Consider the following 19,324-nt stretch of genomic DNA (forward strand, 5'->3'; position numbering starts at 1 on the left):
TGAGATCACAAATAGAATAGATAATAGACTGTGACAATGTCCTTACCCTCTGATCATGGCAAACGACTCGTCACTGGAGAAGTAGGAAGCCCCTGGAAGCACAGTCACCGTTTCTTTACCTGCACACACACACGGGAAATGTCCACATGTCTCATAAACATAGGAGTGTGTGTGTGTGTGTGTGTGTGTATAGATATCTTCCCTTACCGGCGTTGATGAGGTCAGCATCCACTTCGTCTTCTGTGGGGTAGGGGCCCTACATGAAACACACACATTCATCACAGTAGTTTTGGATTCTGTTGGTCACTCAACCCCAGCATGATCTCACAACCTTTATTTTGACAGGGAGTCATGCTGAGACCAAGGTCTCTTTCACAGATCAGCCCTGTATAGACAACACACATCACTATACACATCAAACCTGGCCAACAGACAATCAAAGAAAACTTATTAGATGAGACATTTATTTTATCTCTTCAACAAAGGAACCAGCCCTGTTTCTCTATAGCCCGAGGGAGCTTTTGACACCACATCTCTTAACCTGACACTCATAATTGGGGGGAACATTTTCACAAATGAGCATTAGCATATTTCTGCTTTCATTTCTCTGACAACAGAATTGATGAGAAACAAAATGAATGGGAGAAAAAACGTCAGATGGTTGCAATCTCCACAATGTTTGTTAGGAACCCGGCGTGTTTCAAACGTGAGTCCCAACACCTGTTGTCAACCAGGTTACTATGGTGTTACTATGACATAGATTCAAATGAGGGTTTTACCAATCCCAGAATGCCGTTCTCACTCTGCAGGTGGACAGTGATGTCTGGTTGGATGAAGTTGCTGGCCAGCATGGGGATGCCGATACCCAGGTTAGCTGACAGTGGTTCATGTTAAAGAACATACACTTTGAATACATTACAGACATACAGTACCCTGATCTCATTCTAATTCTGCACTACAAATGCCAAAGCCTGGGTAAGCTAGTTTCTCAAAGATATTCATAGCGGCAAGTTTTTTTTAAACTATTAAGCTGTCTTTTGGTCAGATATCACAAGATCAATGACGATTGGTTCGATGGAGTCCCACTTCATGTTCAAGAATACCATACATCCCATCCTCAAACTCCAGGGCTGCTCTGCGAATGATCCGCTCTCGTAAAATGTCGGAGTCCTTCTTTGGTTTGGGCTTCTCTGCTAGGTCCTTCTGCACTGTGCGCCTCTGGAGAGTGTAGAGAGAGACAGTCAATTCATTCTTCTCTGCTTAGTACCAATTGATTACACAGACTTCCCTATTGGATTGGTCTGGAAGGGATGAACTATAGAGGACTTCCTGTAATATTTGGACAAAGTTGATGATGTCATCAGCACTCTCTCCCCCTCTAGTACCATTATGACTCAAACTAGTGACTGTGTTACTGTTTAAGTAGGGTTGCAGGAAGTCCAGTAAATTTACCAAAATTCCCATATTTTACAGAAATCCTGGGTGGAGAATTCCAGAATTCCTGTTTATTATGTCCTAGTTCCGGGAATCTTCCAACCGGGATTTCTGGAAAACCTTGGAATTTTGGGAAAGTTACAGAACTTTGCAACTTTAAGTATGAATCCATTGTGGTGTTTGGAGGCCCACCTCTATCCTCTTCTCGTAGCAGTCTCCCTTGATGATCCTGTGGATGTAGATACTGGGGATGTGGATGTCCTCCTCAGAAAACGTCCCCACGTCCACCACCTCCTCCACCTACACAGAAGGACAGTGGGATGAAGCAAGAACAGTGTTGGTCAGTCCAAACACTGATCCTGCGGGGTTACTCCTCAATCTCTGTACCCACCCACTTTGATCCGTTCACATTTAGAAAATACAACGTTCACCAAATGATTTTAAACCTCACTCCTCCCATCTGTCAACAGGGAGCAGGAACCACACTGTGTTCATTTCCCTATAGCTTTGACAACCACTAGGCCTGGGTAAAGCTGCCTCCATGCCTCAGCTGGGCTTAGGGTTCTTTAGAGAAGTCGAGACCCGGGGAGAGGGCCTGCTCCTGGGATCAGAGGGGATGGAAGGTGGGGAGGAGGTTCTGTCCATCACAAGGAGAAAACTGGTATTACATTACAAGCTCTGTTCCAATGTCCCCTGTGTAATGGATTACTGTGTGTCCCCAGTAATCCATTAGTGTCAACCATCAGTGAATGACACTATGTGGAGCAAAACACAGAGATAGACACACCATTACTTCCTGTGTCACTTAGCAAGAAATCTAAACCCCACATAACCTGTTAAGGTACCCTAGCTGCCTATGAAAGAGCAGTGTGAGATAACACCAAAGCTTTTTGCTGAAGAAGACCCTCACTAAGCTTAAGAGAGAGATAGACTCAAAACCTACAACCTGATTTTGGACAGAATTACCTGGAAGGCTTAAATTAAAACTACCAAAGGTTATTAGTCCAACGCTATACAGTAAATGCTCTGGAAAACAACAGAAACCTGGAAACACCATCCAATGAGGAACTGAGAGAGTACTGTTTAGTCTGAAGCTATAGTTTATTTCCAAAAGCCAAGAAGAAAAATACATTATATTACTTTTTGGGGTGGCAGGTAGCCTAGTGGTTAGAGCGTTGGACTAGTAACCGAAAGGTTGCAAGATCGAATCCCCGAGCTGACAAGGTCAAAATCTCTCGTTCTGCCCCTGAACAAGGCAGTTAACTTTATTTTAAGAACAAGAATGTTCTGACTTGACTAGTAAAATAAAAGGGTAAATATAATATAAGGACTGAATGCTAAATTAAGTCTGCCAAGCTTGATACAACTTCAATTAGCACGGACGTGTCAAGTGAAAGGTGTCAAAGCCCTTTAGCCCAACAATGGCAGGAGAGTCGCACAGTGTACTCCAACCAAATGGAGAGGCCTTAGAAGCTACCTCCCGCTGTTCAGAGGTAATTCAAATATAGTACCCTGTGTATGTAAAGAATGATAAGGCAAGAAAATATCACAAAATTAAGCTCCTTATGGAAAATCAAGAGACACTTCTTGCTGACTATTATAAAAATGGGAACGTCATCAACCTCATCTTCGACACAAACCATCCCCTGGCATGGCACATTGCTATATTAGCACACTACCACTCTGTTAAGAGAGGGGGTGTTAACGAGGTGTGGAAACTGAGGATACTAGACAACGAGGACTCTGAGTCAGCTAAAATACATCTCTATAAGTCTAGAATAGTAATGGTACAGGGCAACCACAAACAGTTTCAGCTGGACTTTACCCTAATCAAAGAATTAGCCCAGCAGGAGAAGCTCTCCCTTGAGAAAGATACCCCCACCCGAGTGGGTCAGACATCTTCATTACATAACCCCACAGACAAGCAACCCCAAGCGGAAAGTCAACCTCCCAGCACACAGTACTAGCCCCTCATTGAAATGAAGGACACATTAACCCAGCTTGAGGTACGGCAGGTGTAGCTGGAATAACAGGTGATTATACTCCAGTCAGCACAAACCCAGACAACAGTCCAGGACAACAACACCCCCGTAACCAGACCCGGAGAGCTGGAGGTGGAGAGAGACATATCTGCACTCTGGACTGTGGTGACACAACTTCAACAATATAAAAAGCAGGAGAAGAACAGAACACTAGAGGAGAGGATCAGACTGCTGGAGGAGTTGGTGAGCGGGATGGCTTGTGACAGAGAACAACCCACTAGAGAGGTGGCAGAGAAGCCAGAAGAACAGCCCACCTCAGCTCCAGACAAAAGTCTCGACACCCCAGCGGAACAGTCCACACCAGACCTTGACCACGTCGACATCACAGCAGAACATACAAATGAAGAACCCCAAGCCCAGGGGATCTCACCCCCCCCCCCCCACACACAAGACACTGACTGTACTCCTTACGGACACAAATGGGAAATATATTGGAGAAAATTAACTTTTTCCCAAACACAGTGCGTCTCTGGTGTCCAAACACCCAGCGCGCCCTAGACCTTCTGTCTGAGGACCAACTAGGTTCACCTAGCCACACAATAATACACACAGGCACAAACAACCTGAGAACACAGCAGGTAAGGGTGGCCACAGCACTGAAGGGAGTGATTGAAAAAGCTTATTCTGCCCTCCCCAATGCACAAGTGGTCCACTCTGCTACCACGAAGGAAACCATACAGCGGGAAAACACAAGTATTTCCTGTGACTGTGCCTCAAAACCAAATGATTACCTGGCCCACCACTCCACCCTAGACTTGAACAGCCTCTTTGACCAGGTCCACCATACAAGGCAGCAGTGCCCACCTTCGCCCGGACTCTAAAGTACATCGCTCTCAAACACTTCACACAGGAGCAACAGATCCATGTAGACACCCTGCCCAGACCAGCAAGACACTCTCCCAGACCTGCAGGACCCACCCCCCCCTGGACCTACACATAGAGGACCCACGCCGAGAGGACCTACATCCAGACCACAACACAACCAGCCACATACACACACCCCAAGTCAACCACACCCACACCCCATTTAGGCCCCCAACATCAGACCTATTCCCCTCCTGACCACCCCATCCACCCCCGCAAAGAAGGCCTAAACATGGAAGTCACACATACGCCCAGGCCGTGAGCAGGCAAACAGGCCCAACCCCCACTCTTACACTAGCCCAAGCCAATGGCATGTATCAGATGCTCAGCAGGCTCTGCTCACACTTACGGGCCTGAGGCCAAACCACACGACCAACAACATTGGACCCTTCATGGAACACAAAGCCTTCACTATCTCATTCTGGAATATCCAAGGCCTGAGGTCATCTGCCTTTGGCCTAAAGAGCAGGAACCTGGACTTCATCAAAGAATGCAGAAATACAGACATTGTCATCCTACAAGAAACCTGGTATAGAGGAGAAGGACCCTCCGGTTGCCCTCTAGGTTACAGAGAGCTGGTAGTCCCATCCACCAACTTACCAGGTGTGAAACACGGAAGGGACTCAGGGGATATGCTAATTTGGTATAGAGCAGACCTAACTCACTCCATTAAATTAATCCAAATCTAAAGGAAATGATCTTAACAGAGAGAGATGTCCTCCTGTGTGCTACCTATATCCCCCACTAGAATATCCATACATACTAATGAAGACAGCTTCTTCATCCTGGAGGAGGAAATCAATAATTTCCAGGCCAGGGACATGTACTACTCTGTGGTGACCTAAATGCCAGAACTGGACAAGAACCTGACACCCTCAGCACACAGGGGGACAAAAACCTGCCTGGAGGTGACAGCATTCCCTCCCCCATATGCCCCCATAGACAACTATGACAACATAAACGGGTCACAACTCCTGCAGCTGTCGCACGCTGGGGATGTACATAGTCAATGGTAGGCTTCGAGGGGACTCCTATGGTAGGTACACCTATAGCTCATGTCTTGGCAGTAGTACTGTAGACTACTTTATCGCGGACCTCAACCCAGAGTCTCTCACAGTCAGCACACTGACACGCCTATAAGACCACAGCAAAATCACAGTCTACTTAAACAGAGCAATACTCAATCATGAGGCATCAAAGCCAAAGGAACTAAGTAAAATTAACAAATGCTATAGATGGAATGAATGTAGTTTGGAAACCTACCAAAAAACAATTAGGCAACAACAAATTAAATCCCTTTTAGACAACTTCCTGGACAAAACGTTCCACTGTAATAGTGAAGGTGTAAACTTGGCAGTAGAAAATATTAGCAGTATATTTGACCTCTCAGGTTCCCTATTAAATCAAAAAATATCTAATAGAAATCCAAAGAAAATGAACAATGTCAAATGGTTTGATGAAGAATGCAAAAATCTAAGAAAGAAATTGAGAAACCTGTCCAACCAAAAACATAGAGACCCGGAAAACCTGAGTCTACACCTTCACTATGGTGAATCACTTAAACATTAGAGAAATACACTATGGAAAAAGAAGGAACAGCACATCAGACATCAGCTCAATGTAATTGAAGAATCCATAGACTAACCACATCTGGGGAAATTGGAAAACACTAAACAAACACAAAGAATTATCTTTACAAAATGGAGATGTATGGGTAAAGCACTTCTCCAATCTTTTTGGCTCTACAACAAAATAACATAAAAAACATATACATGATCAAATACAAATCTTAGAATCAACTATTAAAGACTACCAGAACCCACTGGATTCTCCAATTACCTTGAATAAACTACAGGACAAAATAAAAACCCTCCAACCCAAAAAGGCCAATAGTGTTGATGGTATCCTGAATGAAATAATCAAATATACAGACAACAAATTCCAATTGGCTATACTAAAACTCTTTAACATAATCCTTAGCTATGGCATCTTTCCCAATATTTGGACCAAGGACGGATCACCCCAATAACTACCGTGGGTTATGCGTTAACAGCAACCTTGGGAAAATCCTCTGGATCATCATTACCAGCAGACTCGTACATTTCCTCAGTGAAAACAACATACTGAGCAAATGTCAAACAGGCTTTTTACCAATTTATCGTACGAAAGATCACGTATTCACCCTACTCACCCTAACTGACAAACAAACCAAAACAAAGGCAAAGTGTTCTCATACTTTGTTGATTTCAAAAAAGCCTGCGACTCAATTTGGCATGAGGGTTTGCTATACAAATTGATGGAAAGTGGTGTTGGTGGAAAAACATAGGGTGAGACAGGGATGCAGCTTAAGCCCCACCCTCTTTAACATATACATCAATGAATTGGTGATGGTATAGCACCCTACTAGAATCTGAAGTCAAATGTCTACTGTTTGCTGATGAGGGCCTACAGCAGCACCTACAGTTGAAGTCGGAAGTTTACCAAATACATTTAAACTCAGTTTTCATAATTCCTGACATTTATTCCTAGTAACAATTCCCTGTTTTTTGTCAGTTAGGATCACCACTTTATTTGAAGAATGTGAAATGTCAGAATAATAGTAGAGCAAATTATTTATTTAAGCTATTATTTCTTTCATCACATTCCCAGTGGGTCAGAAGTTTGCATACACTCAATTCGTATTTGGTAGCATAGCCTACAAATTGTTTAACTTGGGTCAAACGTTTCAGGTAGCCCTCCACAAGCTTCCCACAACAAGTTGGGTGAATTTTGGCCAATTCCTCCTGACAGATGTAACTGAGTCAGGTTTGTAGGCTCCTTGCTCGCACACACTTTTTCAGTTCTGCCCACAAATGTTCTATAGGATTGAGGTCAGGGCTTTGTGATGGCCACTCCAATACCTTGACTTTGTTGTCCGTAAGCCATTTTGCCACAACTTTGGAGTATGCTTGGGGTTATTGTCCATTTGGAAGAACCATTTGCGACCAAGCTTTAACTGATGTCTTGAGATGTTGCCTCAATATATCCACACAATTTTCCTTCCTCATGAAGCCCATCTATTAAGTGAAGTGCACCAGCCCCTCCTGCAACAAAGCACCCCCACAACATGATGCTGCCACTCCCGTGGTGCTGTTGTTCTGGGATTGATTTGCACTTTTCGCACCAAAGTACGTTCATCTCTAGGAGACAGAACGGGTCTCCTTCCTGTGCGGTATGACAGCTGTGTGGTCCCATCGTGTTTATACTTGCGTACTATTGTTTGTACAGATGAACATGGTACCTTCAGGCGTTTGGAAATTACTCCCAAGGATGAACCAGACTTGTGGAGGTCTACAATTTTTGAGGTCTTCGCTGATTTCATTTGATTTTCCCAAGATGTCAAGCAAAGAGTCCCTGAGTTTTAAGGTAGACCTTGAAATACATCCACAGGTACATCTCCAAATTATCAAATAATGTCAATTAATCAGAAGCTTCTAAAGCCATGACATTATTTTATGGAATTTTTCAAGCTGTTTAAAGGCACTGTCAACTATGGTTTGAAAAATTATTTGTGTCGTGCACAAAGTGGATGTCCTAACCGACTTGCCAAAACTATAGCTTGTTAACAATAAATTTGTGGAGTGGTTAAAAAAACGAGCTTTAATGACTCCAACCTAAGTGTATGTAAACATCCGACTTCAACTGTATATCTTCTGCACAGATTCTGCCAGACCTGGATAATGATGTTCCAAAAAAGGTCCAGTCACCAGGACCACAAATACAAATTCCATCTAGACACCATTGCCCTAGAGCACACAAAAAACTATACATACCTTGGCCTAAACATTAGCGCCACAGGTAACTTCCACCAAGCTGTGAACAATCTGAGAGACAAGGCAAGAAGGGCATTCTATGCCATCAAAAGGAACATCAAATTTGACATACCATATGGATCTAGCTAAAAATACATGAATCAGTTACAGAACCCATTGCCCTTCATGGTTGGGAGGTCTGGGGTCCGCTCACCAACCAAAAATTCACAAAATGGGACAAACATCAAACTGAGACTCTGCATGCAGAATTCTGCAAAAAATATCCTTCGTGTACAATGTAGAACACCAAATAATGCATGCAGAGCGGAATTAGGCCGATACCCGCTGATTATCAAAATTCAGAAAACAGCCGTTAAATTCTAAAACCACCTAAAAGGAAGCGATTCCCAAACCTTCCATAAAGCCATCACCCACAGTAAAATCAACCTGGAGAAGAGTCCCCTAAGCAAGCTGGTCCAGGACAGCACCACAATTAGACACAACCAAATAATGAGAAAAAGAAGATAATTACTTGACACATTGGAAAGAATTAACAAAAAAACAGAGCAGACTAGAATGCTATTTGGCCCTAAACAGAGAGTACACAGTGGCAGAATGCCTGACCACTGTGACTGACCCAAACTTAAGAATAGCTTTGACTATGTACAGACTCAGTGAGCCTAGCCTTGCTATTGAGAAAGGCCGCTGTAGACAGACCTTTTGATAAACTCCCATATCTACTGGGTGAAATACCACAATGTGCTATCACAGCAACAAGAATTGTGACCTGTTGCCACAAGAAAAGGGCAACCAGTGAAGAACAAAACACCAATGTAAATACAAACCATATTTATGCTTATTTATTTTCCCTTTTGTACTTTAACCATTTGTACATCGTTACAACACAGTATATATACATATGACATTTGTAATGTCATTATTCTTTTGGAACTTCTGTGAGTGTAATGTTTACTGTTAATTTTTATTGTTTATTTCACTTTTGTATATTATCTACTTCACTTGCTTTGGTAATACTAACATACATTTCCCATGCCAATAAATCCCCTTGAATTGAATGGAATTGAGAGAGAAAGAGACATCAAGAGAATGCTAGAGAGAGGAAGAGGCACTCAGGGACTCTTCCAGGAGCAATAAGCTTTTATAATACGATACTGAAATCTTTCCTCCTCAGACTCAGAAGGGAGACACGTGAGAGAGAGGGAGCAGAAAAGGGAGATAAAGAGAGAGAGAGAGAGGGCAAATCGACTTGCCGCGTCTTAAATCCAAAGCTCAGAGGACGAGGGGAACGATAAGAGATCTTCAAATCCATACAGGAAGGGTTACTCTGTGTGACAACATAATTCCTGACCCTCTACATTGTCCACTCCAGTGTAAGAGTGTACAGTGAGTGTACAAAACATTACCGCCACCTTCCTAATATTGTGTTCAGCCGCCACCTTTTGCCCTCAGAACAGCCTCAAAGCAAAGCGTTCCACAGGGATGCTCGCCCATGTTGCCTCCAATGTTTCCCACAGTTGTGTGAAGTTGGCTGGATGTTGTTTGGGTGGTGGACCATTCTTGATACACATAGGAAACTGTTGTCGTGTCTTTGGCTATGCCGGATTAAGTGATATGACATGCTATTCTATAAAATCATTTCTCTGTAATTAATATTTCCTGATTGAGCTAATCATGTAAATGTAATTAACCACAAAATAATATTTATAGAGCTGTTATCTTCCGAATAAACTCTTAAAGACCTAGTAATATTTTACATCAATAGCAGTCAATATTAATCTTCACCTTAATTCAGTCTCATCTGAAAGTTGTAAATTCTTGGTTATGTTCACGAACCCTGGCTAACAAGTTGAATCAGCAATACAAAATTGGGTTTAATTCTTTATTTACTAAATACCTAACTAATCACACAGAATTACAGATACACAGAATGAATCATACCTTGGAAAAGGAAAATGCTATAAATATTTACACTGAGCTGCGCTTCAATAGGTTGGTGGTAGATGGAAGGCCGTGTTGCCCAACAGAGTCCTTTGAAGAGTGTCTCTAGTGGTGAACGGGAAACATTGTAGTGTCGTCATTGGGTGGTAGACGGGATACTCTGTCCTTTCCTAGCCCACGTTTTTAGCTGCTGTTGCTAACTCAACAGATAGGATGTCTCACTTCTTTAGTGAATAAGAGTTCAAAGTTCATACCATTCACAACCAAAGCTCACGCTGAGGTTGGCTTAGTTCTGTAGTTGACATGTTAGTCCTTTTTAACGTATGGACCGTCATCCTCACAACAGGAGGTTACATTTTCGTCAAGGCCTTATATAGTGGAAAGAGAAGGGTGTGTTTTCATAGTTTTATAACCCATGTCTCTTCACAGGGGCGGGCCACTGATTGAGCAGAGCTCTAACCTTATGAAAACCCAAATCTCTCATTTGGAAGCTAAAATTACATTTAATCTTTTCACCAACATTTTTATATTCAACCATTTAAATTGCACAACAATTCCATGTGAATCTGATAACGATAATGTGTACACTTTCCACTGTACCGTTTATGTCATCCTATCATTGATGAGAATGTCTCAGATGACAACCGAACTGACATCATATTCATTAAGTACCAACGCTTATGTTCAACTGGTTGGATTACCAGAATATAGTTAATTTCCCCCCACCTTCTGATGTTCCCAGAATCTCTATGTTAACCAAGGGATTTTCAATAGTCACATCAGTAGGGTAGAGAGAGGAAAAAGGGGGGAGAGGTATTTATGACTGTCATAAACCTACCCCCAGGCCAGCATCATGACACTGTTGAGTGTGAAAAACACAGCAGCGGTGCAGTTTTTTACACAAACTGGTGCACCTGGGCCTGGCACCTACTACCATACCCAGTTCAAAGGCACTTACATCTTGTGTCTTGCCCATTCACCCTTATACTACAGTGGCAAGAAAAAGTATGTGGAATTACCTGGTAATTACCCTTTGGAATTACCTGGATTTCTGCATAAAATTGGTCATACAATTTCATCTGATCTTCATCTAGGTCACAACAATACACAGTCTGCTTAAACTAATAACACACAAACAATTATAGGTTTTCATGTCTCTATTCAACGTACTGCGTAAACATTCAGTGTTGGTTGGAAAAAGTATGTGAACCCTTGTATTTAATAACTGGTTGTCGGGCTGTGTTTCTGGACCTAAGGAAGGCTTTTGATACTGTTAACCATGAGATTCTCATCACAAAATTGTCCAAGTTCAACTTTTCCCCCGATGCTTTGAGATGGATGAAATCATACCTTGAAGGCAGAACTCAGTGTGTCAGAGTGAGCAAAGAGCTGTCGCTCACTCTTAGCTATGATGTGGGCGTGCCCCAAGGGTCAATACTGGGGCCCCTCCTGTTCAGCCTGTACATTACTGATCTGCCTTCTGTCTGTACTGGGTCTGAAGTTCAAATGTATGCAGATGATACAGTGATATATGTGCATGCAAAGAGCAAACAACAAGCTGCACAAGAACTCACTACTGTAATGGTCCAGGTTACAAAGTGGCTCAGTGACTCGTGTTTGCATCTCAATGTGAAAAAAACTGTTTGCTTGTTCTTCACAAAGAGGGCAACAGATGCTACTGAGCCAGATGTCTGTGTCAGGGGAGAAGCTCCAGGTGGTATCTGATTAAGTACCTTGGCATCATACTTGATTCCAACCACTTTTAAAAAGCATGTGAAAAAGGTCATTCAGATAACCAAATTCAACCTAGCTAATTTCTGATTTATACGAAATTGTTTGACTACAGAGGTAGCAAAACTGTACTTCAAATCTATGATACTCCCCCACTTAACATACTGCTTGACTAGTTGGGCCCAAGCTTGCTGTACAACATTAAAACCTATTCAGTCTGTCTACAAACAGGCTCTCAAAGTGCTTGATAGGAAGCCCAATAGCCATCATCATTGTCACATCCTTAGAAAGCATGAGCTCTTGAGTTGGGAAAATCTTGTGCAATACACCGACGCATGTCTTGTATTCAAGATCCTAAATGGCCTGACTCCCCCTCCACTCAGTATTTCTGTTAAACAGAAAACCCAAACATATGGCAGCAGATCCACAGGGTCTGCCATGAGAGGTGACTGTAATAGTTCCCTTAAGGATAAGCATCTTTAGTAAATGCGCTTTCTCTGTGAGAGCTTCCCATGTCTGGAATACACTGCCATCAGACACACATAACTGCACCACATATCACACTTTCACAAAATGTATGAATACATGGGTAAAGGTCAATCAGATTTGTGATCATAATCCTTAGCTGTGTATTGCCGCTTTCCATGTCTGTTGTCTGTAGCTTGTGAGGTGTGAAAACACTGTTGCTTTTATGAATTTTGTCTTGCTGCTTTTTGTTCTATGTTGCTCGGTCTGTATGCTACGTCTTGCTTGTTCTATGTTGCTCTGTCTGTATGCTACGTCTTGCTTGTTCTATGTTGCTCTGTCTGTATGCTACATCTTGCTTGTTCTATGTTGCTCTGTCAGTATGCTATGTCTTGCTTGTGCTATGTTGCTCTGCGTGTGCTCACTGCTCAATGATTGTCTATATTGTAATTGTTTTTAATAACCTGCCCAGGGACTGCGGTTGAAAATTAGCCGGCTGGCTAAAACCGGCACTTTTACTGAAACGTTGATTAATGTGCACTGTCCCTGTAAAAAAAAAAAAAAAACTCAAATGGCAGAAATAAACTCAACCAAACGTTTTCTGTAGTTGCGGATCAGACCTGCACAACAGTCAGGAGGAATTTTGGACCATTCATCTTTACAAAACTGTTTCAGTTCAGCAATATTCTTAGGATGTCTGGTGTGAACCGCACTCGAGGTCATGGCACAGCATTTTAAAATCAGTTGAGGTCAGGACTCTGACTGGGCCACTCCAGAAGGCGTATTTTCTTATGTTGAAGACATTCTGTTGTTGATTTACTTCTGTGTTTTGAGTCGTTGTCCTGTTGTATCACCCAACTTCTGTTGAGCTTCAATTGGCGGGCAGATAGCCTTACATTCTCCTGTAAAATGTCTTGATAAACTTGGGAATTCATTTTTCTGTCAATTCTATATTTTCTGTCAATTCTATATTCTGAATAGCAAGCTGTTCAGGCCCTGAAGCAGCCCCAAACCATGATGCTCCCTCCACCATACTTTACAATTGGGATGAGGTTTTGATGTTGGTATGCTGTGCCATTTTTTTTCTCGACACATAGTGTTGTGTGTTCCTTCCAAACAACTCAACTTTAGTTTAATCAGTCCACAGAATATTTTGCCAGAAGCGCTGTGGAACATCCAGGCGTTTTTTTTGCAAACTTCAGACGTGCAGCAATGGGGTTTTTTGGACAACAGTGGCTTCTTCAGTGGTGTCCTCCCATGAACACCATTCTTGTTTAGTGTTTTACATATCGTAGACTCGTCAACAGAGATGGTCACATGTTCCAGAGATTTCTGTAAGTCTTTAGCTGACACTCTGGGATTCTTATTGACCTCATTAACCCTGAACAAGGCAGTTAACCCACTGTTCCTAGGCCATCATTGAAAATAAGAATTTGTTCTTAACTGTCTTGCCTAGTTAAATAAAAGGTTTAAAAAAAATTGAGCATTCACTGCTCTTGCAGTCATCTTTGCAGGACGGCCACTCCTAGGGAGAGTAGCAACGGTGTTGAAATTTCTCCATTTATGGACAATTTGTCTTACTGTGGACTGATTAACATCAAGGCTTTTAGAGATACTTTTGTAACCCTTTCCAGCTTTATGCAAGTCAACAATTCTTAATCTTAGGTCTTCTGATATCTCTTTCGTTCGAGGCAAGGTTCACATCAGGCAATGCTTCTTGTGAATAGCAAACTCAATATAGACAAGAAAAATACAATAATTAGTGTGTTATTAGTTTAAGCACACTGTGTTTGGATATTGTTGTGACTATTGACTTATGACTAATTTACGCAGAAATCCAGGTCATTCTAAAGGGTTCACATACTTTTTCTTGCCACTGTATATCCATGTCTCAGGCCTTAAAAATCCTTCTTTAATCCGTCTCCTCCCCTTGATTGACACTGATTGAAGTGTATTCAACAAGTGACATCAATAAGGGATCATAGCTATCACCAGGATTCACCTGGTCAGTCTATATCATGGAAAGAGAAGGTGTCCTTAATGTTTTGTACAGTCAGTGTATATTTATTCCATCCACACTAGGGGGATAGGTAAGCATTTACAGACACATTGAGTCCTTCCTATCTCGGCTTCGTCTCCCTCAGCACTCTACAATGACAGACAGACGAGCCAATGGGTGAGAGCCGAATGGATCCCATCTTAGCGTTGTCATGGATACAGGAGCTTTGGTGGAGAGCCGGGGGCGGTTTAGGGCTGTAAAGTGAGGCGCTCTCTCTCCCTCTCTCTGGGTTAAATCTCTGAATGTACGCAGCAAAAGGGGAGCCAGGGGCTTTGGGTGGGGGGAGGGGGCGTGACAGTTTGATGCACACACACACACACACACTTCAGTAGCTTTGTCTCTGGGTGCTCTAAAGCTGAGTGTCATTAGCAGCAGCTAGGGGACTGACATCTCCAGCTCTCAAAGGTTAGCAGTAGCACTGAAACTAGTGATGGATCTAAGGATGACAAGGGCTGACTACACTACTACACTGCTGACACTAACACACATTGTTTCAGCGACTGAATATATCAGAATTGAATCAGCAAGAAACTGACAGAAGGTGTCATCTGGCCCTACTGATGAGGAAATGGGTCCTCTGAATCAGGGAATCAGTTCATTGGCTGAGTAACTTAGCACAATCCAGTCCCAATACTCTCTAAAGCTCTCTTATCTCTATCACTTCACCAGCACCGATTCTACCATAGTGTACTAAATGTATTAAATATACAATAGCTTAGAGCTATCAGGAAAGGAGGAGTATTGGAGGATTAGTCAATGTGAAATACACTTCTTCAGATGGGTTGCAGCGGTGTCAGTGAGTGACTGACAAGCCGTGCTAGTGGTTCAGAGTCCTTATGGCTTGTTGTCTAATTGTCACTAGTGCTCTGATTAACTGTGGATTTAGGGGTGGGACTCAACTTCTGTAAGACTGCTTTAATAGCCTACATCCTAGATACTCAATTCAATCAACAGTCCTGCATCTATGCTTTCTCAAAGGGTTATACAATGATGATGACGATGATACTGTAAGGCGGATCCTCACCCCATCCACTGCCAATGAGAAGATGAGCAGTGAATTACACCCAGTTCCTACCACCATCCTGTCTCTCTACCATGCCTCACTGCACACAGTCTTCAGCTCAGTGTCTTTTTTGCCTATGCTAAACCCGGCCAGGGCCAGGCGAGCGCAATAAACAAAACTAACCCAGGCCTGCACAATAAACAAACTATCCCGGGCCCGGGCCTGCACAATAAACAAACTAAATCTGGGCCCGGGCTTGCACAATAAACAAACTAAACCTGGGCCTGGGCCAGCAAACTAAACCTGGGCCTGGGCCAGCACAATAAACAAACTAAACCTGGGCCTGGGCCGAGACAATAAACAAACTAAACCTGGGCCTGGGCCTGGGCCGAGACAATAAACAAACTCAACATATTTAAATATTCTGTGTGTATGAAGGGCCCAGTGTGGCTTTGATCTGTGCATGCGTGTGAGGTGGCAGCAGGACTCAGAGCTGGAATGATTCAGATAAACAAACACACAGGCGTGGCACATAGCGCAAATTCATACGTGCCAGTGTAACACACACACACACACACACTGTACACACGCACATTGATATTCCCCTGTATGTAGTAGCATTTTCACATCAATGAGAGCGGAGAGAGGCTTGAAGTGTGCTGGCAGGGAGACACAGGGAATGAAAGGCCCCAGGGACACATGCACCTTATTCTTGTCAGTTTGTTCTTTTTTAGGGCTCTGAGCCCTGTCAGGGTTTATTAATCTCAAACGGATGGCCAGCCACCGTTATGAAACACTGTGTGTGTTCTTGTGCCCTGCCCTTGTCTGTGTTGTGGCAATCTATCCCCATATTCACCATCTTCAGACACAGAAGTATTATTAGATCAAAACGTCATGGCACAGCTCGCTGATCTGATCAATGGAAATGCATAAACCAGAAGTACAGGAGACGTATGTTCATCCACCCCTTACCCACAAACTCACACAACACACAGTGGTGCAGTGGAGGGTAAACGCAAGGCAACGCACTTCACACACTTTTTGGAGGAAAAAGTATCGCAAGGAAAGGGAGCGTACCTTTTTTCACTGTGACCGACGATCAGAGTTTACACACCACTATATCAATGCACACACAGAATCACACATACACACATAGTCAACTCTGCTGTTCTATTTATAGACTATTTACTCAACTGCGTGACCAAGACACTATCCACATTATACATATCATTTATACTGTATATCCTATTGTGTACATACCAGTTTCATTACTATGCATACTACTTGTTTATTTTATTGATTTTTGTACTGCACTGATAAGGACCTTGCAAGTAAGCATTTGACTGCAGCATTTATACCTGCTGTAACCTGTGTACATGACGAATAACCTTTGATTTGACACGCACATTAACCTGTTGATCTGGCCCTGTGAAAGATCCACTGATGTGAATGAACGGTTGTGACCCAGCCCTGACCCACCTTCGACTGTGTGTGTTAACAGTGTTTGAGTGAAGACCAGACACATTGCTCTGATCAGCAGACATGAAGGGCATTCATTTCTCCTTGAGCTTTGGCTCAGCTTTCCCTAAACCTTCATTATATACCAGTCTAAAGCCATGATCCAGTCAAACCTTGCAATGCCAGATTCTAAATTTGCATATTCAGAAAGAGGGGAGAGAGAGAGTGTGTGTTCGTGTGTGTGTGTGTTGAGGCGTGTCGGCTAGGGGAAGTTGGGGACAGTCTGGCTGCAGGCAACGGAGCATGAGGACAGTGACACCACACTCTCATTATGCAACTTATAAATAGCCATCTCCCACTGTGTGTGTGTGTCTGTGTCTGTGTGTGTGTCTGTCTGTCTGTGTGTGTGTCTGTGTGTCTGTCTGCCTGTGTGTGTGTGTGTCTGTCTGTGTGTGTGTCTGTCTGCGTGTGTGTGTGTGTCTGTGTGTGTGTGTGTGTGTCTGCGTGTGTCTGCGTGTGTGTGTGTGTGTCTGCGTGTGTCTGCGTGTGTGTGTGTGTGTCTGCGTGTGTCTGCGTGTGTGTGCGTGTGTGTGTGTGTGTGTGTGTGTGTGTGTGTGTGTGTGTGTGTGTGTGTGTGCGTCTGTGCGTGTGTGTCTGTGCGTGTGTGTGTGTGTGTGTGTGTGTGTGTGTGTGTGTGTGTGTGTGTGTGTGTGTGTGTCTGTGTGTGTGAGAGAGAGAGAGGAAATGTCATGGTTGGCTGGCGTGTTGTGTTGTCTTGTCTTAGTTGGTGCTCTGGGAAGTGAAATAAGGAAGTAGGCACAAATAGGGGTGGGCTGCAGAAACCAACAACACCAGCCCATAAGGCCTGACTCTGTGACAGTAATGAACTCAATTACCTCTGGTCTAATTTGAACAAACCAGTTTTTAATTCAAATCTGGACTTCTAACCCCTTTTAAACATTGTGTTTGAGCTACAGACTTCTTGGTTGTACCACTGGATTGGTCTGGGATTGGATTTCTTCTGCATCCATTGGATTCAACTATTAGTCTGTGAGATTAACGGCGGGCTGAGCTAGAGCGGTGTTCGTGAGACAAGGGTGGATCCCGAAGGGGTCTGGAACGGGGTCTTTTTACAACAACTTCTGTAGAGTCATAATAGTTTGAGCTACAAACTATTAAAAGCTATCTATGAAAAGCTGAGAATCTACAACACTCACAAGCTACACAATAGTTGTTAGAAGGTGAGAGGTTCTTCTACACAGAAGATCATAGGAAACACAAGGACATAGTGTCTATAAAACTGTAATAACCTCACATAGTTGCTGTCACAAACTCTAAACTCCAAACAGTCGTCACTGACTAGTTGGATATTCATTTCCCGCTGACCAAACCATTTCTGGACTTACAGCTTCATATACATTCATTTTGATCAGGTTTTTGCTTTGGCAAACCTTTTTTTATTTTATTGACATTTGTCATTAAAACTCACTAATGCAACTGTTTATGTCAAATAGTTTTGTGTTCTACTTGTAGCCCTGGTTATCCAGAAAAGAAAATAGTAAAACACCAGTGAGGATAAATATAAGGGCTGGACATATTTTGGGGGGATCCCCATTAGCTGACGCCAATGCTGACACCTAGTCTTCCTGCAGTCCGACAAAACGAAAAAGACATTACAGACAAAAATACTTAACAATTTATATACATTTTAAAACATTAATATGGACATTATCGACTTTTACACACACACACACACACACACAGCCAGTCAAAAGCTTGGACACACTTACTCATTCAAAAGTTTCTTTATTTGGACCATTTTTCACATTGTAGAATAATCGTGAAGACAACAAAACTATGAAATAACACATATGGAATCATCTAGTAACCAATAAAAAGTGTTGAACAAATCAAAATAGATTTTATATTTGAGATTCTTCAAAGTAGCCAACTGCTTTTGGCTGCTTTTCCTTCACTCTGCGGTCCAACTAATCCCAAACCATCTCAATTGGGTTGAGGTCAGGTGATTGTGGAGGCCAGGACATCTGATGCAGCACTCCATCACTCTCCTTATTGTTCAAATAGGCCTTAACATAATCTGGAGGTGTGTTTTACTACGCGCAAACCAAATGGGATGGCAATGGAATGCTGTGGTAGCCATGCTGGTTAAGTGCGCCTTGAAATCGAAATAAATCACAAACAGTGTCACCAGCAAAGAACCCCCACACCATCACACCTCCTCCTCCTCCATGCTTCACAGTGGGAACCACACATGCGGAGATCATCCGTTCACCTACTCTGCATCTTTCTTGGCCCAAACAAGTCTCTTTTTCTTATTGGTGTCCTTTAGTAGTGGTTTCTTTGCAGCAATTAGACCATGAAGGCCTGATTCACACAGTGTCCTCTGAATAGCTGATGTTGTGATGTGTCTGTTACTTGAACTCTGTGGTACAAACTGAAGTGCAGTTAATTGTCCATTTCTGAGGCTGGTAACTCTAACAAACATATCCTCTGCAGA

At 42.9% G+C, this 19,324-nt stretch overlaps 1 protein-coding gene across 1 annotated transcript in view; it reads right to left on the reverse strand.

Annotated features, from left to right (window-relative positions):
* Nucleotides 1–19,324, reverse strand: part of LOC109896163 (succinyl-CoA:3-ketoacid coenzyme A transferase 1, mitochondrial-like) — a 109,233-nt gene that overhangs the window by 51,754 nt on the left and 38,155 nt on the right. The window contains exons 8-12 of the mRNA XM_020490443.2: nt 1,627–1,734; nt 1,104–1,218; nt 780–874; nt 208–256; nt 47–119 (exon numbers count right to left, since the gene is read on the reverse strand). Coding sequence (XP_020346032.1) covers nt 47–119; nt 208–256; nt 780–874; nt 1,104–1,218; nt 1,627–1,734 — 440 coding nt within the window. The remainder of the gene's footprint in view (nt 1–46; nt 120–207; nt 257–779; nt 875–1,103; nt 1,219–1,626; nt 1,735–19,324) is intronic.

Source organism: Oncorhynchus kisutch, linkage group LG8 (assembly GCF_002021735.2).
Source record: "Oncorhynchus kisutch isolate 150728-3 linkage group LG8, Okis_V2, whole genome shotgun sequence".
Classification (NCBI taxonomy): domain Eukaryota; kingdom Metazoa; phylum Chordata; class Actinopteri; order Salmoniformes; family Salmonidae; genus Oncorhynchus; species Oncorhynchus kisutch.